At 40.4% G+C, this 26,453-nt stretch overlaps 1 protein-coding gene and 1 pseudogene across 3 annotated transcripts in view; one reads left to right on the top strand and one right to left on the bottom strand.

Moving 5' to 3' along the window:
• The window catches only part of LOC122497522 (ubiquinol-cytochrome-c reductase complex assembly factor 1), a 103,077-nt gene that overhangs the window by 26,772 nt on the left and 49,852 nt on the right, over positions 1 to 26,453 (bottom strand). For all 3 annotated transcript variants that reach the window (XM_043604669.1, XM_043604670.1, XM_043604671.1), the window contains one exon: positions 18,495 to 18,603. In XM_043604669.1, coding sequence (XP_043460604.1) covers positions 18,495 to 18,603 — 109 coding nt within the window. The remainder of the gene's footprint in view (positions 1 to 18,494; positions 18,604 to 26,453) is intronic.
• Positions 12,234 to 12,526, top strand: LOC122467466 (annotated as a pseudogene).

The following is a 26,453-nucleotide window of genomic DNA, read 5'->3' as shown; positions in this document are numbered from 1 at the left end:
CGTGCAACTCTTGATCTCGGGGTTGTGAGTTCAAGCCGCACAATGGGTGTAGAGATTACTTAAAAATAAAATCTTAAGGGGCGCCTAGGTGGCTCTGTCAGCTAAGTGTCCGACTTCGGCTCAGGTCATGATCTCACGGTTTGTGGGTTCAAGCCCTGGATCGGGCTCTGTGCTAACAGCTAGCTCGGAGCCTGGAGCCTGCTTCGGATCTTGTGTCTCCCTTTCTCTCTGCCCCTCCCCTGCTCGCACTCTGTCTCTGTCTCTCTCTCTCAAAAATAAATAAACATTAAAAAGAAATTTTTTTTAATCTTAAAAAAAAGAGAGAGAGAGAGAGAGAGACAATACTTGAACTCCTGGAGCTTACATTCTAGGAAGTAGAATGTACTTGCCTGTTGTGAAATAGGCAATAGGCCAAATAGGCAAAATAAAATACATAGGCAATAGGCAAAATAAAATACATAGAATGTTAGATAATAATTTTAGTGCTATTGCCCTAATCCTGTCATTCAAGGCTCATAATATGAATACTGCCCAGTGCTGTGTATGGTGTCCTGATGTGGGGATAGGATGGGAGCCCACTGATTCTCATTCTGATAATGAGTTAGGAATAGACTCTGTGATTTCACTCACTCAACCACTAACACTTGATAAAGGCCTATTATGTACTAAACACTGTGCTAGACACTAGAACACTGACCTAAAGAGAAAAGGATCAAAAGAGATCTGTATCACAAGAAGGTAAATGGAGGGTATATATGGGAGCTCCAGGGAATGGCAAAGGTAATAATATGATGTCATGAAAAGAATAGAGTTGGGGCTGACGCGGTGGCTCAGTCAGTTAAGTGTCTGACTCTAGATTTTGGCTTAGGTCATAATCTCACGGTCTATAGGTTTGAGCACTGCGTCGGGCTCTGCACTGGCAGTGCGGAGCCTACTTGGGAATCTCTCTCCCTCTCTCTCTGCCCCTCCCTCGCAGGCTGTTTCTCTCTCTCAAAATAAATAAATAAACTTAAAATAAGAAAAGAAAGAAAAGAAAAGAAAAGAAAAGAAAAGAAAAGAAAAGAAAAGAGAAAAGAAAAGAAAAGAAAAAAAAAGAAAAGAAAAGAAAAGAAAAGAATCAATCAGCGGTAAATTTTAATCTCTGCTCTACTACTAATATAGGACTCCAAACAAGCCATTTTTTCTTGCCAGGACTAAGTGTCCTCAATTGAAAAGATTAAATGAGGATCATCTTTGTGCCTATCAAACTTCTAGGAGATTGCCGGCCATTGAAGTGACACAAAATATAAACTGACTGCTTTGCAATTCTGACCAGTGAGGGCTAGCCCTGAATGGGGCTTCCTGTCATCAGCCAGAGCAGTCTGGACTTCCTTTACACACTTCCTGGCCGTCACCACCAAGCGGAATTCTTCTGCCATCCATGTCTACCCATGGCTTCAGACCACAAATCCAGCATGTTACAAACCCCAAATTGGTCCCCAAATCCACTCAAGTCTCTTCTGGGCCTCTGAGCTGAGGATAATAGGAAAAGGGCCAGTTCCCTCAGGGCTAGAGAGCAAAAGAAGCTTACAGAATAAGTAGGAAGTCTGGTAAACTGCTGTTCTCCTACTTTGAATACTACCCTGGATTGGAAAACTCTTAACTCAGATTGTTTTCAAGTTGGAAGGGCTCTTAGAAATAATCTGGTCTAGTCTCTTCAACCTGAAGCTGCCGGTTAATGGTGGAACTAAGTTTAATTCCCTACTCTTTTGACTCCAAGACTAGTGAGTGGTTTTTCAACTCTCCCATCCTCTCCTTCCTCCGGAAGGAGGATCCTCTTTGGCAGGCAACTCAGCTTGGGACCCAAAGCACAGCAGATGATAAACACCTTCTGTCTTTGAAAGAGAAGAAGCATAGTCATAAATTATCTGTACTCAAAATACCACAGACACTAGAATTCATTTGAAATCCAAAGAATCTCAGCAAAAGGGCATAGGACAGGGATGAAAGGAGTAGTGTGGGAGACACAGAGAATGCCACGGAGTGCTTAATGGGAACCGTCTCCTACTTCCCCCATAACCAGGCACAAACCACAAGCCTGCTGATTCTTAACCCTAGCAGCTGAACTACCCAAGGCCCACAAAAGGGGCAACACACACAGTTTACACCTTTTATTATTCTGATAGAAATTTCTCTCCTGGGAGCAGAAAGAGGTCAAAAGTCCAAAACCAAAAATATATATCTTTGTAAGTCAGAGCAAAAGAAGCAGTACAGCAGACAGTTATTTAAAAAAAAAAAAAAAAAAAAAAAAAAAAAAAAAAAAAAGCAGAGTAGGAGGTGTTAGAAAACTCACTCCAAGTAATTTATTCACTAGGAACCACAAAGGGCTTTCCCAAGAAAAGCAAAAACACCATTAATTTCCCCAGTACCCTCCTTTCAAAGGGCTCCAAACACTTCACACATATCGTTTTAAATTGTCCTCAAAGGCTCCAAAATAAGGAGTTACTATTTCCCCAAGTTCAGATGGAGAAACTAAAATATTCATGCCCACCCTGCTCTGTCCAAGTCATCCTAACAGATTTAGCCAACTTCGACTGAGTGCCTGCAAGGCACATGACCTATGCCAGGCAGAATAAGCGAGACAAAGATGAAAGATATGATCTCTGTCCTCCAGAAAGTCAGAATCCAGTGAGGCATAACAGATGTATACATAAATCTTCAAATAAGGCAGCCTACGCTAGGTGCCATTGAAAGGTTCCAAACAGTGCCTATTTTATCAAGTGACTAAAATGTGCCAAGCACTGTACTAAGTCATTACTAGCATCATATTTTTTAAGTCAAATGCTATGTGTGACTTATAGAGAAAGAAATGTAGACAATGAAAGGTAAAGAGAGTTGCCTAGGGTCTCAAGGTTATGGCACAGCATGGATTAGAACCCAGGTCTGTCTGGCTCCAAAGCCCATGTGATGAGAGGTAAGTGCTTGGGAAGTTACACACATACATATATGATAGCAGAGCATCCTTTTCTCAGAGCCAGATAGAACTCCTATAGGGGAAGGAGCCCCCTGCTAGAGATCCCTGGCTAGAGAAGGGCCTGGCTTGGTGATACCTCTACAGAGCTCACAGAGCTCACCTGGTGGGGGTAACCTCTGCCTCTTTTGCCAAGGCTCCACTTTGGAGGCCAAGGAAGAGAGATCTGGAGGAAGAAGAGCTTATGAAGCCACTGTTCACAGACCAGATAGGTTAGAGAGAGCATAATCAGCCTTGGGGAATCCCTGGATCTGAGCAAGGCTAGGTTAATATAAATAGCTCTATTTTAAGACCTCAGGACATGAAACAGATGGGGGAAAAGAGAAGATCCTCCAAATTCTAGGAGCAAAGTTGAGCCTGGAACTATGGATGCCCAATCACCATGCCAGTATTCTTCCCATTTAATAATGGGATCCTTCTGTAATTATTTTCAAATCTTAATTTCAACCTAACAAAACAACATCAACAATAACAACAGCCCTTTGATGGAGCCAGGTACTTCTATTACTATCTCAATCAACACAACTGACTTTACTCCTATCAATGGATAGGTTAGTCATTAGTTCATTCACTTGTTCTTATATTCTACCTACTTCCAAAAAAGGTTCAAGTTGGCTTATAACAAAAGGTATGAGGTATGGCCAAAAGAGCAAAAGTTTGAAAGTCAGTCAGATCTGGGCTTGTGACTTCTTATGGTGGCCACAGCCAAGTTCTTCAACTTTTCTGCCCCTCAGTTCTCCTCAGCTACAAAATGGGTACACTCACCTCTCTAACCAGGCAATTTGTGATTGAGATGGTATCTGTAAAATGTCTGCCAGAATCTGGCCCACAGTATACATCTCAACCAAAAGAAGAAAAGAAAAAAAAAAGTAAGAGAAAAGAGTTAAGTAATAAAGTGTCTGTGTGAGAGAGAGAGGATAATGAAAAATTATATCAAATACCTAAATAAGGGAAGCTCTGTACTTTCTGGTAGCCCTGGCAACAGGAAAACAGGATTGTTCTACCACTCTCATTGTTAAATAAAGGTATGCATATAAGTTCATCAAGACAGAGAAAGTTCTTGTTTCTAAATGCAAAAAGGTTCATGTATACTTGAGTGAACGTGTATGTGCACACACATACACACACATGCACGCTTACACCGTTTTTCTCTCCAACAGGAACAGGGCAAATGGCTCTCCAGAGCCCTGCTGCCCCTCTGACACCACACTACTGCTGCTTGCAATGAAGTACTTCAACAGTTAAAACATTTTTGTGCCAATATTTTAAGAGTGCAGAAGGTTCCAAATTACATGTAAAATAAACAATGCCAGACTGTGAAAACTCTTGGCTGCAACGTTCTCTGATGTTAACAAGAGTTTCTTTATTACTGTAACCTTTCAGAAGTGAATAAAAATTATTTCTCTGCCCTAGTTTTGCCCTCCAGTAAAAGGGAAGAGAACAGTGACCATGGAAAGAGCTGTACAATGACCTCTCATGAAGGCTAGGAGGCTGGGAAGGGGGCAGTTTAAAACACAAAGCCTTCCATATATGTTTCTAGTCAAAGGTTAGAAATTTAGTTTGTGCTGTGCTGATCATATTGTAAAATTTTATGTTGCTAATATTTTTATGTAACTAAAACCCTCAGGGAGACCAGAGGGCATTTGCAAGAGCCCAAACTAAGCTTAAGTTAAGAAAAAACCCAAATCTTGATCAAGGCTCCTTAGCCACTTAGGGAACTTCATTACTCTGAAATTGAGTCTGAAGTGCCCTTAAAAAGGGGGGGGGGGGGGGGAAGAAATTCTATAGGTGGCCAGGACTTAGACAAAATATGTTATTTTGCAGACCTTTGAGTCAAGGAGTCTCTGAATACTGGACACCCAAAATGATCTCAAAATGGAGCTAGTCTGAATAAAGAGAGTCTGATTTCAGCACTGCAGGAAAAGGACAAAAGTCACCATACAAAGGCAAACATGCTTTGTCCTCACACAATCCTGCCTCTACCTATACTATTCCTCTGCCTGGAAGGTTCCTCTCATCTGTCAAACACTTATCTGAAAAGATACAACCCAAATGTCATCTACTCCAAGCTTCTCTCCTCTGGGCCTTCTCAGCAATTTTTAAATATCACAATCTCTTAATACTGTAATCACCTGCTTATATGTTTGTCTTTTCCTACTAGACCGGGGAGCCAGGGACAGTATCTTCATCATCTGTGTATCTCCAGTGCCTAGCAGAGTACATGGAAGCTAGCAGGCCACAATAAAATGGATGGATAGATGGGTAAAACCTTGTTTGTGTCTGGGAACAGAAATCAGACAGAGAATGATGAACTGCTAAAAAAACAGAACACAAGCTCTGGGATTTAACACAAGGCTAGCTTTTCAGACTCTCACAGAGTTGCGGAATGTTAAGTCTGGAAGAGAATTTAGAAATCATCTAGCTCTCCTCCCCAGAGAGGTGAGGTGATTTGACTTACTTGAGCTCACCCAGAGAGTGGTCATGCTGGCCAGAACTCCCTCCGTTATACCATACCATCCATTCTCTCTACTGTAAATAGTTACAGGTATAAAAATTTTTTGGCAGTAAGATGAGAAATATGATTAAGACTACATATTATGAGAATGCTATTTGTTACAAACAAATAACAATAGATGTCACACTGAAATTCAAATAACTTGATACAAAATGCAATACCGGAGTTGCTCAAAAAGTTAAACTAGCATCACTGTATGTCCCAGTAATTCCACCCCTAAGTAATATACCCAAGAGAACTGAAAACCTATGTTCAGACAAAAACCTGTACATGAATTTCACAGCAGCATTATTCATAAAAGCCAAAAAATAGAAAACTACCCAAATGTCCATCAATTGATAAATGGATAATCAAATGTGGCATATCCATACAATAGACTACCCCATAGAAAGGAATGAAGAACTGGGGCGCCCAGGTGGATCAGTCAGTTGAGCGTCTGACTCTTGATTTCGGCTCAGGTCATGATCTCAAGGTTCGTGAGACCGAGTCCCAAGGCAGGTTCTGCACTGTCAGCTTGGGATTCTCTCTCTCCCTCTCTCTCTGCCCCTCCCCGGCTTGCCTTGTACACTCATACACACACACTCTCTCTCTCTCTCTCAAAATAAATAAACATTTGAAAAAAAAAAAAAGGAATGGCGTACTGACACACACCACATGGATACACCTTGAAAACATTATGCTAGGTGAAAGACAGATAGAAAAGGCCACATATTACATGGTTCCATTTATATGAAATGCCTCATTATAGGTAAATCTATGGAGACAGAAAGTAGAGTAGGGGTTGTCAGGGGCTGAGGGAAAAAAGGAATGGGGAGTGTCCGCTAATGGGCACAGAGTTTCTTTTTGAGATGATGAAAATGTTCTGGAATAAGACAGTGATGGTTGCATAACACTGTGAATTTACTTAAAAAATTAAATTAAAAAAATATATATATATACTAAAAATGGTGGATTTTATGGTAGATGAATTATAACTCCATTTTTTTAAATGGAAGAAAAAAGATACAATCTCTACCCTCTAGGAGCTAACAATTTAACTGAAGGAGTCCAGACCAACATACAGGCATACTTCAGTGTTATGTGACAAGTAATGTTATACAAGATAGAGGAAGAAGGAAACAACACTTGGGTTAAAAATCTCAATGCTTATGTTAGAGCCATAGTTCCTAGTGATGATGACCTTTTCAGGCAGTACAGGGTAGTGATTAAGAGCATGGTCTCTCGAGTCTGGCAGATTTGGGTTCCAATCCAGGCTCATATTCACTGTGTAAGACTGGTTAAGTTACCTTACTGGTAGGTGGAATAATGGTCTCCCAAGAGATCTACATTCTAATTCCTGGAACCTGGGAATGTACCTTATATGGGGGAAAAGGACTTTGTTGTTATGATTAGATTAAGGGTCTTCAGATACGGAGGTTACCCTGAATTATTCAGGTGGGCCCTGAATATAATTACATGTACCCATATAAGAGGGAGGCAGAAGTCCCCTAGACCCAGATAGCAGAGGAGAAGGCAACATGACCACAGAGGGAGTGATGTGGCCATAAGCCAAAGAATGCCAGCAGCCACCAGAAGCTGGAGAGGGCAAAGAACAGAGTCTCCCCTAAAGCCTCCAGAAGGAGCACAGCCCTGCTAATACCTTGATTTTGGCCCAGTGAAGCTGATTTCTGGCCTCCAGAACTATGGAGAATAAATTTGTGTTGTTTTAAGCCACTAAGTTTGTGGTAAGTTGTTACAGCAGCTACAGGAAACTAATAACTAACCTCTGATTCTAGTGTCTTCATCTATAAAACAAGGATAGATATATGACCTCACAGGAAAGATTGTGGTAAATGTAAAATTCATATGGTATTTATAAAGTGCACAACAAAGAGAAAGTTCTAGGTAAACGTTAGCTACTACGTTTCTGTATTATGCTGAAATCCTCTTTCACAGGGCACCTGCCCATGCCCAGACCCTGCTCCCCTCAGCAGGGAGAACAGTAAGAGCTGGCACTCAGGAGACTTGAGCTCCTCTCTTTAGTTGATTTCTAACTTAAATTTATCCAGCTCTCCTTGAGCCAGTTTCTCCATCAGTTAAATGACAGGATGAGACTAGAGCAGTGGCCCTCTAACTGGGGAGTCTGTTAAAACAGACTGCTGGTGGGACCCCTGGGTGGCTCAGTCATTTAAGTGTCTGACTCTTGATTTCAGCTCAGGTCATGATCTCACAATTTGTGAGATTGAGCCCTGCGTCAGGCTCGACATGACAGCGCAGAGCCTGCTTGGAATTCTCTCTCTCCCTCTTTCTCTGCCCCTCCCCTGTGTGCGTGCTCTCTCTCTCTCTCAAAATAAACGTTTAAAAAAAAACCCCAAAAACAGATTGCTGGGCCCTACCACCGGAGTTTCTGATTCAGCAGATCCAGGGTGGAGCCCTAAACATGCATTTTTAACAAGTTCCTAAATGATGTTGAGACTGCTGGTCTGAGGACCACACTTTGAAACTCTCTGGACTAGTTTATTTCAGGTTCCTTTCCAGTTTCAATAGTCTAAGACATCCAATAGATGTAGCATTCAAACAATAAACACTGCTGTATCAGACTGAAATAGTTTTACAACTAAATTCTTTTCTGATGTTAAGAAAGTGGGGGATGGGAGAGTATGAAGTACATGGTTAAAGACTAGTTTTAGCTTTTGAACTAAACAGAATGAAAAATCTTAAGCAACACTGGGAACAGGAAGAGGCTGTCCCCTTATCCAGCATGCTGGCCCCATTTTAATTTATTTTAATCCCACCTTTCTGCCTTTTCACCAGACCCCTCCCCCTCACGCCCTCCACGAGAAACACATCTAGGTGTCTCCTGAATTCATTTATTGGGTCGGCAGCGCACAGTATAATACCGCCTTTGTTAGTCTCCTAGCCCAGCTTCTCCTAGCACAGTGTTCAGTCTCCGTGTTCCTCTACTCTTAAAAAAACACAACCAAGGAGTCTCTGAAAAATAATTGTAAAATCAACTAAGGCAAATTCAGACTATGTGGAGACGTTCAGACTCTAAATGCTGGAAAAAGAAACAAATTCAGAACATTGTTAGCATTCTCACCTGTCCTTTTTTCCCCTTAATCTCTATTAGTCCTGTTGAGTAGGAAACCTCTGCCGTATTGGATTAGAAAGTCTGAATAAAAGGGGCCTCAGCCTGGGGACTGTGCTGAAGAAATGGAATGCCTCGAGATTCGAGAAAAGCTGTCCTCTTGGCCTTTGGAAGTCCTTGGTAAGAAGACCAGGGAGAAGGAAACTGCCATGAAACTGATCCCCCGCCCACACCCCCGGTGAGGGATCACAGTATAATAAAGTGGATACTGGACTGGGAACCAGCATCCCCTAGTTTGGGTACTCATTCTGCTATTTTCTAGCTGCATGACCTCGGGCAAATCAATTAACTTCTCTGGGACCACATTTTCTCACCACATAAATTAAAACAGTGGGACCAGATCTATAGTCCTCACCCTGAGATGTACATCAGAAATTTTCTGGGGAGATGTTTCAAAATAACCACATCTGAGCCCCTTCAGATTGAGAACCATTGAATGAGAGATATCTGAGGCACTCCATCTAACATCCTAAGGTTCATTTATCCCATAAAGTGAATTAGAAATATAAATGATGAGAGAGCCAAGGAGCCCAGGAGGGAGGTCAGGGAGAGAAAAATGAAACTCTTTTCGGGGAGAGGGTGGTCAGAGAAATTGAATCTAGGTGTGATAAGAGACCATTCATTAAGTCAGTATTTGAAAGATAGTGCTGCCCAGTCACTAATAATAGAAGCAAGGACGTGTGTTCACTCAACAGGTATCTGAGGGGTGACTGTGTCAGGCACTCTGTGTAAGACACCAGGAATCCTAGGATCCTCATCCCATCTAATGGGCATGACCTACACAAACCCACAATTACAGTAGATCATGGTAAGTCCTCTCTCAGAAGTTTGTGCAAAGTGCTACAGCAATAGAGAGAAGGGAGTGGCCAAATATACCAATTATTATGGTGGGGGAGGGAATGCTGGGTAAAGCTGTGTGTAAGAGGTACTATCCAGATGCATACTATAGCATCAGTGACAATCTGTCATGTATGTGTGCGTGTAGACGCGCTTGAGCATGAACATTTGTGTATTAGAGGTTTGTTGGCAATCAGACTAAAGAGGTAGGCGGGGTCTAGAATATGAAGATTTCTTCCCCCCCCGTCCCGTTTTTCACTTTGAAAATCAAACTTAAAAAATGTAAGAGTAGGAAAACAAAAATTTGTATGATTTTTAGATTCACAATTGTTAATATTTTGTAATATTTGCTTCATGTCTCTCTCTGTGCACGCGCACACACACACACACACACACACACACACCCTTTTTTCTTTTGCTAAACTATGTGAAAATATCAAAACATTTCAATCCTAAATACTGTATCTTCTAAGAACATTTTCCTATATAACTATGAAGAGTTCTACATACCATTGCTAAGATGTTTGAATTTTGTTCCTCAGATTTCTAGACACAGGAGGGATCCAATCAGATGTAGAAATTGGAAAAACCTCTGGTGGTTTATGTGGTGACAGGGTTCACTAGAGTAGAGAAAGTCCAGGAACTAGTTAGGAGGCCATGTGCAATAAAGGAGAGATGATGAGGGTGGATATAAGCAATGGAACAGAAGGGAGGATAAAATCCAAAGATAGTTTCGGCAGAAAAGTGACATGACAATTTGGGTGCAGAGGATGAGGCAGGGGTTGAGGAAGACTACGAATTCCAGCGGGTGGGGGGGGGGGGGTGCTGGATTGATAGAGATGACAGCAGAAGCAAGACAAGAAACCTAGGAAGAATAGGTTCATGGAGCTATTTATCCCGTCTCCTGAGGGAGATGTGTTTATTTATTTTTAATGTTTTGTTTTTCTTTTTGAGAGACAGAGAGAGAAGACCACGAGCAGGGGAGGGGCAGAGTGAGAGGGAGACACAGAATCTGAAGCAGGCTCCAGGCTCTGAGCAGTCAGCACAGAGCCCAATGCTGGGCTCGAACCCATGAACCATGAGATCATGACCTGAATTAAAGTCAAATGCTTAACCGACTGAGCCACCCAGGAGCTCCCAGAGATTTATTTAGAAGAACCATTAACCCCTGAAAGGGAGATGTGGAAAATGGCGGGGTGCTCAGTACACACAGGTCTAAGCAGTATTAGAATCTATGGTACAAAAGATGTCAAAGGGAACTGGGCACCTAGAGAGACTGGAGGCAATGAATGAATGAATGAATGAATGAATGAATATATATATACACACATATATATATCCATATATATATCCATACATATATATATATCCATACATATATATATATATATATATATCTCGTGTGTGTGTGTGTGTGTATATATATATATATATATATATACACACGATAGGTTGGAGAGGTAAACAGTTCTGAAATGATGAACTGAATTGGGAGTATGAAGAGTATTTAAGAAGTGTATCCTAGGTGTCCATGCACCAAGGCAGCCAGGGCTTTCAAAATGGAATTAGTTCACTGTCTTTCTCCTACAGAAATTCCATGAGGGAAACTGAAGATAACAAAGGGGATCATATTCACTTACCGATTTACTCAGTCAAGAAACATTTACTTAATGCCTACTGAGTATAAAGCTCCATTTTAGGTACCATAGGAATACAAAGATAAACAAATATGAATCAGACCTCAGTTAATTCACAATCTATAACTGGATGTAAAAACAGCCATGAGAGAGATAAATGATCGTGTGCATAGACAGAATTAGATTCAATTTAAATTCAATTCAGAAAGGTTTATAACTTCTTTTTCAGGGACAATCCCTGAAATAAAGTGAGTCCAATATGCAACCCAGAAGGACAGGCCAACCAAGCCATCAGACTGGCATTCCGAATGTGTGCTCCCAGGCATCTGATCAGTGACAAAACTGTCTAAACCATGTACTCTAAGCGCTCTTGCTACCTCTTAAGACCTGAGGTTAGGAAACTTGTGTAAAGAATGCATCTACTAGGGGCGCCTGGGTGGCGCAGTCGGTTGAGCGTCCGACTTCAGCCAGGTCACGATCTCCTGCCCTCTGTGAGTTCGAGCCCCGCGTTGGGCTCTGGGCTGATGGCTTGGAGCCTGAAGCCTGTTTCCGATTCTGTGTCTCCCTCTCTCTCTGCCCCTCCCATGTTCATGCTCTGTCTCTCTCTGTCCCAAAAATAAATAAAAACGTTGAAAAAAAAATTAAAAAAAAAAAAAAAAAGAATGCATCTACTAAAGATACATCTCAGTTGGACCCTGCTAAAGTTCATGAGCCAATCCCAAAATGAAATTGCTCTGCCTTCTAAGAATTTAGGCTTCTCTCACCTAATAAACAAATATCCACTCCAACAGCTTAGGACATTTAATTTTTTTTTTTTTTGAGAGAGAGAGAGAGCGCATGCACATGAGTGTCCATGCACATGTGAGTGGGGAAGGGACAGAGGGAGAGAGAGAGAATACCAAGCAGGCTCCACACCCAGAGCAGAGCCTTATGGACTCTGGGATCATGATCTGAGCAGAAATCAAGAATCCAACACCTAAAAGACTAGCCACCCAGGTATCCCCCAGCTTAGGATATTTAAAAACAAAAACAAAAACTTCCCAAAAGAAGGACTGATTTCTGAGAACATGTCTTATTTAAAAAAAAATTTTAAAAGAGAGGTTAGAAGCTTTTGCGCAGTGGCAGTATCGTAGCCAATGAGGTTTATCCGAGGCGCGATTATTGCTAATTAAAAGAGAGGTTAGAGTGGGAGACAGCCAAAGCATAACAGACTCTTAAAAACTGAGAACAAACTGAGGGCTGATGGAGGGTGGGAGGGAGGGGAGGGTGGGTGATGGGTATTGAAGAGGGCATCTTTTGGGATGAGCACTGGGTATTGTATGGAAACCAATTTGACAATAAATTTCATATATTTAAATAAATAAATAAATAAATAAAATTTTTTAAAATTTTTTATTAAAAAAAATTTTTTTTAACGTTTATTTATTTTTGAGACAGAGAGAGACAGAGCATGAACGGGGGAGGGTCAGAGAGAGGGAGACACAGAATCCGAAACAGGCTCCAGGCTCTGAGCTGTCAGCACAGAGCCCAACGCGGGGCTCGAACTCACGGACCATGAGATCATGACCCGAGCCGAAGTCGGCCGCCCAACCGACTGAGCCACCCAGGCGTCCCTACATTTTTTTTTTTTTTTAATGTTCATTTATTTTTGAGAGAGAGAGACAGAGCACAAGCGGGGGAGGGGCAGAGACAGAGAGTGACACAGAATCTGATGCAGGCTCCAGGCTCTGAGCTGTCAGCACAGACGCAGGGCTCGAACTCACAAACTGTGAGATCATGTCCTGAGCCAAAGTCGGACGCTTAAACCACTGAGTCACCCAGGTGCCCCAAACATGTCTTATTTTAAAGGCCTCAAGCCCAAAGAATTGTTCTGTATTTACACTCCACTATTCATATCATTGGCAGCAAAACTATACCCTTAAAGTGGTCCTTGCCTTTTAAACAATACCTTTGGCAGCGAGTTTTAATTCTGACCTAGAGATGCAAAGGATAGCAAAATTTTTACCTCCTGGTAATAAAACAGAAGTTTGAAGATTTTTGTGGGGAGGTAGGAAGGAGAAGGGAATGGAATTACAGCAGCCTGGAAGAAAATTTCCAGAAAAACTAAAGTATGTGTAATTCTTATTTTTACCATCCTTTATAGATTTAAAATCTTTGTTAGTTTAAAAACATAAAATGCCTCATGTATAAATTGTTTTTTAAGTCAAATCTATTAGAAGATCAGAAAGCATGGAAAAAGAAAAAGAAAAAAAACTGAGGGTAAAGGAAACAATTTCTCATTTCTTTTTCTTCCAATATTTAAGACTAACAGAGCAAACACATATGTTCAAAATGAAAAAGGATACCTCTCCACCACACTTTTTCCAATACATCCAGTGGGCTTCCAGAATGGTCTTCTGTTATCAGTTATTTACTGGGCAAGCATTCAGCCAAGGGGCAATGACAAGCACTTTGGAGAATACAAAGGATACAACTGATGCAGCCCCCAGGCAATTCACCTGGATGACAGTCAATACACACTAGTAACAATGATACAAAATAGTAAGAGCCAGAAGAAGGGCACATATAAATTACTAAGGTACTTCCAGCTAGGGACAACTGGGATTGTCTTCTAGTATGGGGTGGAGGGATGTAAAGGAATTGGGGCTATGGTGTTTAGGCAACCTAGAGTAGTATCGCACGGGGAAAGACACAAGACAGGAAGACCAAGGCATTCAGCTTGGCTGGGGTGAAGAGTATGTGAAGCAAGGATGGAATGTGATGCTCATTGAGTGCTTCCTATGTGCCAGGCACATGTGCTAGAAGGTTTCACATATTTACAGTTCACAAAGAGCTAGAGGAAATGAGTTTGGAAAGGTAGTCTGGAGTATGATCACAGAGGACCTTGCAAAGCAAAATGCTGGTTCTAAAAAGCAAAGTAGAATTTTACAAAGGAGTCCAGTTCAGCCCACAGCTCCTCCACCTCTTTCTAGGCCCTTTGCACCACCCCATGAAGCAGCTCTGTTACAGAAGAGAACAGAAGACCTTGAAGTGATGAGAGGTTCATCCTTATTCTGGAAAGGTGCTAGCAAGAAATCATCTGAAGTCCAGAGGAGACACCTGGCATGCCAGGGACCACTGATAAGGATAAACTTGGAATTTCTTACCTACTCCTTCCCACCCGTCTCCAAAGCTTGGAAAGCTTAAACCTGCTCATTGTAAGCCACAAGGTGGAGATGTCTGGCAGGGCAGAACTGAGAGGAAGTCGTTTAGCCAGCCTAAGGTTACCATTAACACTTTGAGCCACTGCCTTGAGCTAATTTTTATGTTTGTTTTTTAAGTTTGGTTGAAATGTCACAAATGGAAAAATTAACTAAAGCGCCCCGGTTAGCCACAAGACTGGACACACCTGGCTGCAAACCCAGCAAAAGAAACTTACTTCATTAGTAGGAGAGGCAGAAAGTGAAATTTACATCTGAAATGTGCCTGCACCAGGAGAAAGTGCTGAGGCCAAAGGCGCTGTCTGTTTTTACAGCTGCGTCAAGTCTTAGTTCTCTACTCTTACCAACACTCAGGAGTGAGGCAAGGGCCCAAGGAAAAATGGTCTCCAACCTCTTCAGCTGCAACTCAGCTCACAAAGGTTTTTAAGAACCAGTTAATGAAATAAAACAAGACCAGATGAGGTGATATAATGAACTTTATTTCCACAGCTAATTTATATGTTTAAATCCCAAATAATTTTTTTTTTAGTTAGAACGCTCTAAATTATTGATGTGATTTTTGTAACCTCAAATTTAACACTTATATTTTATACCGACTTCACTAATGATATATGAGTCTGCCTTGTTTTTCACAATAGTTGGGCTCCTAAAAGCCGATAAAAAGCAAAAATGTTTTAAATGAAAATGTCCTCACCAAATGAGACTGCAATTCTAATTTCAAGGGAGTTCTTGATTCAAATTTCTGATTCATCATTAATTGCAAATGGCTCCACTCAAAGTAATAGCCTCTAAGAATTCTTTGGCATGTAAAAAATCACCACTTCGTTGATCAGTCTTATGAATTCTACTTTTTATATGAGTTTTCTTAAAGATGTACACCTGGGATGTCAAATTACACAGAGAAAGATTTACAAATTACCACCTTCAAATCACAGATTTTCAAAGCACCCCAATAATCCACATTTTTTTAAAGGAAATTGAAGCACAGAGGAGGAAAGATTTGGCAGCCAGGGTCAGAACAAAGCCACACTGGCTCCCTACTACTTTCTCCAGCCACATGTCCCTAACTTTCCCATTTCTGTAGGCTGTAAGCACACAGAAGTCTGAGACCCCCTCCATACATACAATCACACTCACAACAGAGAAGTAGTTAACAATTTTCTTGCCTGCATAAAGGGTGTCTGCCTGTTTATACCATGAGTTGGGTGGGGGAGGATCAAGTCAATTATAACAGAAAAGCAATAATAGTAATTTCCCAACTCTTCCAAACCTCTGTTATTTTTAAACCACCATCTTTTATTTATAGTCTTTGTAACTAAACTGGGGCTTGGCATTTCTCTTCATGCAGGTGAACTCACAAGTCTGTAACTTGTGAGAGTGTTATGGATCATCGAAAACTTTACTATTCAAAGTGTGGCTGCCCCATTCTCACCCTGCTCTACCTGTGGCACTGGCATCACTTGAAGCTCTCTAGAAATGTAGACTCTCTGTCTCTGGCTCCACCCCAACCTACAGAATCAGAATCTGTATTTTAACAAGATCCCCAGGTGGACTACAGGCACATAAAAAGTGAGACACTGATCTAACACACTTCTCTGTAGGGCAACACCATATCTAGAACAATTCAGAAAGAAGAATGGTTGGATAAAATGGGAGGGGGGGTGCAGAGGAAAAACTAATTCCTGCAGGACTGCACTGATGTATATGTGGACTAGAAACAAATAAATCAAGTATCATCTATCTGATAAGTTGGCTTTAAAATAGAATTCCAGAGGCTTAAGTTCAATTCATTCATTCAACAAGTATTTATTCATCTGATGTTTACTATGTAAGCAAAAAAGTATTAAGACAGGTCTCCTGCCTTCATTAAGCATGCCGTCAAGTAAAAGTGACATTATAAAGTAACACAGAAGAAGGTTCAAAGTGTTGGAGATTGTGATGGAGATATATATATGGAGGTCCAAAGGAAATTCATGGTGGAAGGGTAATAACTAAGAGGTTTCTGTAGTTCAAGAGTCAGTACCTATGGTTCATGAAGCTATTCACGTTGTAGACAGCTGTGGCCCACATGGCTCCAGCAGTCCAATGTCCAGCAGGGTTTAGTCAATAGTGATAAGAAAAACAAGCTAACTAATAGAAAAGCTACTGTGTCACTGTATGTCAGACAGCCAAGGCTTTGGCTGGCCAGGGGTGTCACTGGTTACCATTAAGTGATCTGAAACTGGCAGCACCACCCATGTCCACTGTGTGCTGCCACAGCGTTGGACAGTAAGTACTTGAGGGCATGCAGAACACCAAGCTGCACGTATAGCTTAAAGGCTGACGATCCATTCTGGGCAGCAAAGACAGCAGAAAGTTTAGTCACATGAACAAGGAACCAAAGAACACAATTACAAAGACAGTCAATCCACACTATCTCCAAAACAAATGATGATGATGACGATAGCAGATAAAACTCTGACATATGCTATCATCTCAGAATGAACATAAATGCCAATGTTCTATTGTCCCAGAGAAAGGCATGTAAATGTTATTGAAGACATCTAAAAACAAGCCCATGTCCTCTGTGCTTCCTATATATGCAGTTCCTCCAAAGACATGAGAATTTGGAAACACACTCTCAACGGGCAACCATCATTTCCATGATTTAGTCTCAAAGACCACAATTTTACAAAGAGTAAGCACATGATACCATCAGACAATAACATAGGAGTGTGTGAAAATAATTACTATAAATAAAACATGGGGGACAACCTCCCACTTAACTCCTATGCAACATGGAAAAACCTCCAAGACATATTGTTGAGTGAAAAAACTAAGTACATATTTATTACACATTAGCACATAGAGGATGATATCATGTATAATAAAATATATAAACACAAAACCAATACTACATATTTTCTGTAAGAAAATTACACAGAAAAAAGCCTTAAAAGATATACACTAAAATGGATCAGTAACTACGTCTTGAAAGGAGATAACTGGCCAGGAATGAGATTGAGGAGTATGGAGATTTCAATCTCAGTTAAAATATTTTGAATTTTAAAAATAATTGTAAAGTAAAAACATATCTAATATATATTAAGTTAAAAAGCCAAGATGCAAAACTGTGTGTAGTAGAAGCCCATCTGTGTTGTGTTAAAAGAATATACATTTATACATTTGCATTTGTATAGAAAACAACCAGAAGGATACACATCAACTATTAACAAAGGTTACTCTGGGGGAGCTCGCCTGGGTAAGAGACACTTGTTTCTACGTTAAACGCTTGTTATTCTTTGATTTTTATTCTCCGAATATGTATGAGTTTTATAATACATACATAAACTTTGTTTACTCCTCAGTCCATAGGGAGAACTTTGTAATGAAAAAAAACAAAAACAAAAACAAAAACAAAAAATAAATTAACCCATTTCATGACCCCTTCTGATGGTTCTGCTTTAGATGGTCCCAACTGGGAGGCAATGAAATGGGAAAAAAACAAGGATTACAATCTATTAAAATATGGTCTAGACACAAAAACACATAATATACAAAGGAAAAGATTACTCTTTGTATAACCAACTGTATTCTAATGTTTTGGTGTCATGTTTCTATTATCATTACCTTCTATGTTATATATATGCTATATATTCTCCTTTCTCGGGTTAATTATTAAATGTACTAATGTACATTTTCAGCAGATACGATGCTGAATTAGTCTAGGTTAAGCGATAAAGGACTTGTTTTTCAGTTCCTGAGGACAATGTAGGCCCAATGCCAGGGTATTTCCATCAAAACTAATTTAGAGGAGAACTGGTTCAAACACTGAATTGGTGTCAAAGGCATAGTGTCCTAAAATTCAATTATTATTTGATTTCCTCCATTCAACAAACCCATCCCTTCCCTCCTACCACCATTATTTGGGCTTAACAATTTCATTTCCATGCACAGGATGTCCTCACATTGACAAACCATAATAATGTGTGCAAACACATAAAGTGTCCACGGCATGTCAGTCTCCACAGAAGCAGAAGCAACTCTAGCTGAATTACCACTTGACGTTAGGCAGCATTACACAGAAATCTAAAAGCAAAGCCCTTCTAGCACAGATAAAACTTCAACTCAAGTCAGGCAATCCCTCATTGGAGTTGTCCGGGACCAGAATCTGATAGCATTTACTTACCCCCATGACTCTGCCACGCTGCTCAACATCCTCCCACATGAAATGAACTATGATACGACACATGTATTTCCCACTCCGGCCTTCCTGTTTCATTCGGACTAGACACATCCTGGATGGGAAAAAGACATAAAGAGTAACTGGTTGTTTGCATTTTTTATATCACACATGTGTAATGGGTAACTTCAGCAAAGAACACAGAATCAAAAAAACTGAAAATGATCTTATTAAAAAAAACGACAACACTTTTATTGAGGTATAACATAGATACTGTAAAGCACACAAATCTTAAGTATATAGCTTGATGGATGTTTACATGTTATATATAGCCATGTAAGCAACACCCAGATCAAGAGAGAGATTATTTACAGTACCTCAGAAGGCACTCTCATACATGAAAAGGACACACATTTAATTGTTAGAAGATAAGCAAGTCAAAATCCGTCATTTTACTGAATGAAAACAGGAGTCCTAAAGATGGAAAGTAATTTGCCCAATACCATAGAGTAGTCTGTAAAGATGGGTATAATGCTGTGCTGTCAAACACAGAAGCTACTAGCTACGTGTGGCTATTAGGCACTTTAAATGTGACCGGTTCCAACTAACATGTGGTATAAGTTTAAGATTTGAAGATCTAGTTCAACAAAAAGACTACAAATATCTCAATTTTTTTATACTGCTTACATGCTTACATATTATTTCAGATATAAGCGGAGTTAAATATAACTGAGTTAAATAAAACCTTCTATTAAAATTAATTTCAGAATATTTTCTTTTTACTTTTTAAAATGGAGCTACTAGAGGTGTTTAAATTAAATATATGACTTGTGTTGTTTGTCATACACAATACACACAAGGTGTGTGTCTAGGCATGGCACCTACCTAGAACACAGATCACAGAAAGTATGATGATTTTACCTATGTAATTATCAAATCATTTCCCCCATGAGAATATAAGTTCCACTGAAGGCAAAGATGAAGCCTGAATTTTTTTTTATTTTTAACCATTCTATATCCAGGGCTTAAGTATAGTCGGCACTTAGTAATTATTTGCTAAATAAGTAAGTGAATAAAACATCTCAGGGCAAAGTTTAGGGCTTCTCCTATACCACATTGCCTCTAATTAGCCCATAAAGCTCTCTTCTTAAGACTTTCCATAAGAATATAAGAATATAAGAATTATATTTTATTTTATTAAATAGTAAATATAATATTATACTTAATTATATATAAGAATATAAACAGGGTCATCAACTTTCCAAACTAGTTCCTAATCTCAATGAACATCCCTATTTCTATTATCTTATTTAAATTTAAAAAAATTTTTTTTTAAATCTTTATTTTTGAGGGAGAGAGAGAGACAGCGCGAGCAAGGGAAGGGCAGAGAGAGAGGGAGACACAGAATCTGAAGCAGGCTCCAGGCTCTGAGCCGTCAGCACAGAGCCCACCCAATGCAGGGCACGAACCCACGAACCGTGAGATCATGACCTGAGCCAAAGTCAGACACTAAACGAACTGAACCACCCGGGCGCCCCATATTATCTCTTATTTAAATTTTTTTTTTTTTTAATTAAAAAAATTTTTTTTCAACGTTTATTTATTTTTGGGACAGAGAGAGACAGAGCATGAACGGGGGAGGGGCAGAGAGAGAGGGAGACACAGAATCGGAAACAGGCTCCAGGCTCTGAGCCATCAGCCCAGAGCCTGACGCGGGGCTCGAACTCACGGACCGCGAGATCGTGACCTGGCTGAAGTCGGACGCTTAACCGACTGCGCCACCCAGGCGCCCCTCTCTTATTTAAATTTTTAAGCAGCTACAACTGGGCTACTCACCAAAAGATAATTCCTGCTATAGTTATGGAATAGTCAATCTAAACTGACAATTAATCCTGCCCATTAAAATCTACTAGCAATCGTATGGCACAATGGAATGATTCCAGCCAGGCCTGTGTCAACATCTCTGTTAACAACTAAAGATGTAGAAAAGAAAACATACTTACCAAATTTGCAGATGACAAGGGGCTGGGCAGGAAGACAAATATGTTGGATGACCCTACCATGAACCAAAATACTCCAAGAGACCATTTCAATGGGCTGAATCTAACAGAATGAATTTGAACAGGGATAAACCTAAGGTCCTGCCCTTGGGTCTAAAAGAACTGTAGGTACAAGATAGGTGAGTCATGCCCATTTACATGTGAAAAAGCCTTATAGGCTTAAGTTGACAACTGACTTCAAAGGATGTCAAGGTAATGATGAGGTTACCCCCCAAATAAATGTGATTTTAGATACAGTAATGGAAATACAATATCTTCGATGTGCAAAGTGACATTTTTGTTCCATTCAGCACAGGTCAGACTCTGCTTGAAATACTGTCCATAGTTTTGAATATCATTTTATATATACATATCTATTTTTTAATATTTACTTATTTTGGGTGGTAGAGTGCAAGCAGGTAGGGGCAGAGAGAGGGGAACAGAGGATCTGAAGCAGGCTCTGCACTGATAGGCTGACAGCAGTGAGCCTGATGTGGGGCTTGAACCCATGAACTGCGAGATCATGACCTGAGCCAAAGTTGGACGCTCTACTGACTGAGCTACCTACACTTGATCTTAGCCAAAAGGCCGAGAAGCGATACTGACTGAGCTACCTAGGTGCCCCTGAATATTATATTTTAAGAGACAAAAGGAAGAGATGAAAGATCAGAAGATCTATAACCTGGAGAAAAACAGGTGAGTTGCCTTAAATATTGTAGGAAAGCAATTAGACTATTTGTCCAAGAGTTAAGAGTCAGAATCAATGGGTAAGCCACATGGGAAGAAAGAATCACTCAACACTGAGCACTGAAAACAATAACTTTCTAGCAGAAGTTTCTGAAGATTTGAATGATGGAATGAATAAGCCCAAGACACAGAACATGCCTACTTCTGAAGAGTGAATAAATGCTTTGTGAGAACTCAGCTATCTGACAAGTTGACTACATGATCTTTAATATCCCTTCCAACCAGATTGGCTTATGCTGTGATTTTAAATTTGTAACCTCTGAACCCAGTTAGTGCCTAAGAAATAATACTTTATAACAATAAAAACAGGTCATGGAAAAAGACTTGGCTTCTTCACATGATACAGAATGTATTCCAAAGCAGAAACAAACCAGGGAAAGTTCAGTAGTCCTTTTCCATAAAATTTTCTTAATCAAATCACTCATGTCAGCCTCTCACCTGAAAAGACACTGTGTGTTTTGATGCTTAAGTGTCGTCAGAGGTTAATTCATCAACAGCAATAGTGAGGTAATGGAATTCTTCATTTATTTGAAAATTCTGTAGTTTGTTAATACACCTGCCTTCTGAGGTTTAAAAGGCACAGATTTTCTCAGACCATAAAGTATACATTATGCTATGTTCACAAGTGTAGCTACCATCTGTCACTATCCAACCCTATTACGATACCATTTTGACTATATTCTCTATGATGTATCCTTTATCTCCATGACATATTCATTCCATAAACTGGAAGCCTGTATCTCCTACTCCTCCCTCAGCCATTTTGCCCATCCCCCAACCTCTCTCCCCTCCGGCAACCATCAGTTTGTTCGGTGTACTTATGAAGCTATTTCTGCTTTTTATTTGTTTATTCATTTGGTTTTTTTAGATTCCATACATAAGTGAAGTCATACGGTATTTATATTTTTCTGACTTATTTCACTTAGCATATACCCTCTAGGTCCATCCTTGTTGTGGAAACTGGCAAGATCTCATGCTTTTTATGGCTGAGTAATATTCCATTGCATCTTCTTTATCCATTCATCTATGAATGGACACTTCAGCTGCTTCCATATATTCGCTATTGTAGATAACACTGCAATAAACACAGAGGTGCATATATATTTTCAAATTTGTGTTTTCATTTTTTGGGTAAATACCCAGTAGTGGAATTCCTGGACCATATGGGATTTCTGTTTTCAATTTTTTGAGGAACCTCCATACTGTTTTCCACAGTGGCTATACCAATTTACATTCCTGCCAACAGTACATGAGGGTTCCTTTTTCTCCACAGCCTCGCCAACACTTGTTATTTCTTGTCTTTTTGATGCTAGCCATTCTCACAGCTGTAAAGTGTTATCTCACTGTAGTTTTGATTTGCACTGCCCTGACGATGAGTGAGGCTGAACATCTCCCCATGTGTCTGTTGGCCATCTACATTTTGGCAAAATGTCTATTTGGGTCCTCTGCCCATTTTTAATTGGATTATTTATTTGTGGTGGAATGCTGAGTCACAGAAGTTCTTCATAGACTTTGGACATTAACCTCTTATCATATAGATCATTTGTCAATATCTTCTCCCTCCCATTCAGTAGGTTGCCTTTTTATTTTGTTAATGGTTTCCTTCACTATGCAAAAGATTTTTCTTTTGGTGTAGTCCAAGGCTGGTCTTCCTACTGTCCGACTTTTTAAATAAGGAAACTGAAGCTTTGAGAAGTAACTTGTCCAGAGTTACAAACCACTAGATTTATAGGTGAGATCTGAACCCTGATAATCTTGTCCCAGAGTTGTACTGTTTTCCTGCTGCCTCTAATGACTAGTACATAACTTAGAATCCATTTACTCTCTTTTTCTTTCATTTAATCTTCACAAGGGCAGTAATAGTTTCAAAACTAGCATCACATTAGAAATAGCCTATCAGAAGAGGAAGACTGGCTAACTTGAGGCAAGAATACCTACAACAACAAAAAGTAACTATTGGCAGCCTAACAGGAAAGAAAGAAACTAAAAATATATTGAAAACAAACACACACACACACAAACAATAGCACAGCAACTGAGGTTCAACAACCCAGCGCAACTCAAAGACAGTCTGGCAAATTACAGTTAAGCATTACTAGGACCCCCCCAAATCATCCAGAAAAGGTTAAAGTACACTGGCAGGTGAAAAGACAATGAATGAAGCAAATCCAAAATGGTAAACAAACACGAAAAAAGACATGATGACCCTGGTGCCCACCACAAAACAAAGCCAGCACCCATCACAGGCTCTGACTGTACAACAGTTAAGTCTGAGTCACTAAGGAAACTACATTCCACAACAACTGAGAACACCAGGTTTAAGTAACAGAACAGGACAGCTCTATTTCAATTTCCATCATGGATACATTCCTCATAATAAATGTTTAAATTAAATGTTGAGAAGCCAAATTACATTTTACTACTGATTCAACTTCATAGTTTCAGAGCTCTGTTCTAGGGAACGTGGAGAAGAAAGTGGGGCGGGGGGGGGGGGGAACACCTCCCTGCTAAATAAAACATAATAAAAATTGCTCTTAAGAATGCAAAATAAACTTTAAAAAGAAATAACCTTCTGCTCAAACCTAAAACTCCTCAAAAAAGAAATTATTTTTAGGGGCAGCTGGGTGGCTGAGTTGATTAAGCATCCAACTTCAGCTCAGGTCATGATCTCATGGCTCGTGGGTTAGAGTCCGGAGCCTCCTTCAGATTCTGTCTCTGTCTCTCTCTGCCCCTCCCCAGCTCACGAGTGTGTGCATGCATTCTCTCTCTCTCTCTCTGAAATATAAATAAACATTAAAAAAATTAAAGAATAGGTTTTTTTTTTTAATTTTTACCTTTTATAAACTTTTTTTTTTTTTATGTTTCTGAAAAAGAAAGAGCTCACACACACAGGGGAGGGGGAGAGAGGGCGGGGACAGAGGATCCAAAGCAGGCTCTGCACTGACAGCAGAGAGCCCAATGCGGAGCTCAAACTCATATACCCATGAGATCATGAGCTGAGCCAAAGTCAGATGCTTAACCAATTCTACCACCCAGGTGACCAAAAATAGATTACTTTTAAAAATCTTTTTACAAAGAGAGACTCTAGTAATAAAAACATTCTTGTTATTAAATAAATAATTTAATCATTTATTTAACAAGTATCTACTAAGCACCTACCCTGAGTGTGGACTTAGTCTGTATATAAACTACTCTCTGTTTAGGAGCAATTCCAGTTACCCGTCCCAAGTTTGATGATGTTCTTAAACCCACAACTTATTATTGAGGTTTTGAGCTTCACAGTACATCCTTGTCTCTCAGTGATCCCAGTGGCTCATAAATAATACTGATATCTTTTACACATAAGGAAAGCAAATAACTCAGCTAGCAAAGTAAAGAAAAAAAGGAGTGGTCAAGCCCTAGTCCTGACTCCCAACTATCACTGAAAGGTAAGCACAGATACAGGGGAAAAGGGAAAAAGACTCACTCACTAGGAGTTTCAAAAGACAAAGGGCTAAGATAAAAATTTTACCTTAAGGCAAATAATAATAATGATTACTGTCACTGATGGCGCCCTCTAATATCAGACTTGTCACTCAAAAATGCATTTGCATTCACTCTTTCAACCTAGTTTAACTGTTCTCATTTCACAAAAAAGAACACTCATGCTCTGAGGAAAGCAGAGAAGGAAGTAAAAAGGCTTCTTCCTTGGGGTGCCTGGGTGGTTCAGTCAGTTAAGTGTTCAACTTCAGCTCAGGTCATGATCTCATGGTTTGCGGGTTCAAGCCCCACATCGGGGTCTGTGCTGACAGCTCAGAGCCTGGAGCCTGCTCCGGATTGTGTCCCCCTCTCTCTCTACTCCTCTCCTACTCATTTTCTTTCTCTCTCTCTCTCTCTCTCTCTCTCTCTCTCTAAAGTGAATAAACACCAAAAAACATTTTTTAAATAAAATTTTTTAAAAAAGGCTTCTACCTCAAGACTTATAAAATGTTTCAGTGTTTCCCTATCTTAAAATAAAAAATTTTTAGAAAGTTTCCCTTCCATCCTGTTTCTCCCTTTAGTGATCACCTTTCTTAATCACTTGGAAAGTCTTAAAATGTATTTTATAATTACTTAAGTAACTTAAAAGAGCAGAGCTAGAATGAAGCCTGAACTTCTGCTTTCCCCTAAGCCACTGTGTCTCCCAGGTCAGTGTCCCTATCAGCTATTTCCCCCATTCTGTGACAGCACAGTTCCAAGAGCCTCTCCCTGCTAGATCAGACAAGGAAGAAGACAGCGACACTGCCTGCAGAGTTCGAAGGAACAACAGTCCTAGCCATGCTTTCCTCCTCTCTACCTAAATCTGGGAGGGAAGAATTCTTGTTATTCTTGACGCTGACCTCCTGCCATGTATTGGCAGCTCCGAGTATCCCGTCCCACTTGCTCTGTTTGGGCCTTCTGACAATACCAGTTGTGTTTGGCCTTCTTTCTCCCTCATGGTAGTTTATAAGCTGCTCCGAGTGGATCTGATTTGGAATTCAATGAAGACTGGTGGGCATTCAAGACAGGTCTGTCACTCTGGCTGCTAATGAAGGAATCCCAAAGGGGACTTTCACATAGCTTGTTTCCCTTATTCTGCCATCAGCCGAGGCCAAGGAAGCAGAGCCTACATGCCCACACTCAAGCCTCAGCAGTGTGCTAATGAATGAGTTTATTTATTTGTGAGCTGGCATGCTTACCCTTTCCTGGGGCTGTGTACATGGCTATCTCCACCTGGTTTCCTAAACTCCCTCCCGATGAAGCCTAACCTTTATGTGGGGAGCATGGGGGCCACAGGACCGTCTGTGGGCAAACAGACAAGTGGGGTGAGGCACTTCCTGAAGCCATCTCACCTGACAGTGAGCCTCCTCCAAGAACTACACCCGGCCTGTGGCCTGCCTGTCGGACCCAAGAGACCAAGCTCCCGGGTAGCAGGTACCAGTGCTTTTAGTTTATGCGGTGTTGACAAAATGATGCTGCATAGGCCTTTGGTTTGGGCAAAAGCTACTTGTGTGTTTGAACAGAATGACTGGCTGGGGGAGGGAGAGAAAGGATGTGCACATGGCCAGGGCTCACCATATATAGCAGATCTGAAGTTGCTGGAATCCAGCATGAGCTTGAAAGCCCTACAGCTGCATCAAAACTGCTGTGGCGATTTTGAAGAGCCCTCTTGCAAAGGCCG

The sequence above is a fragment of the Prionailurus bengalensis genome, chromosome A3 (assembly GCF_016509475.1).
Source record: "Prionailurus bengalensis isolate Pbe53 chromosome A3, Fcat_Pben_1.1_paternal_pri, whole genome shotgun sequence".
NCBI lineage: Eukaryota > Metazoa > Chordata > Mammalia > Carnivora > Felidae > Prionailurus > Prionailurus bengalensis.
The sequence above is the reverse complement of the archived record's forward strand: the minus strand, read 5'-3'. Positions and strand labels throughout refer to the sequence as shown.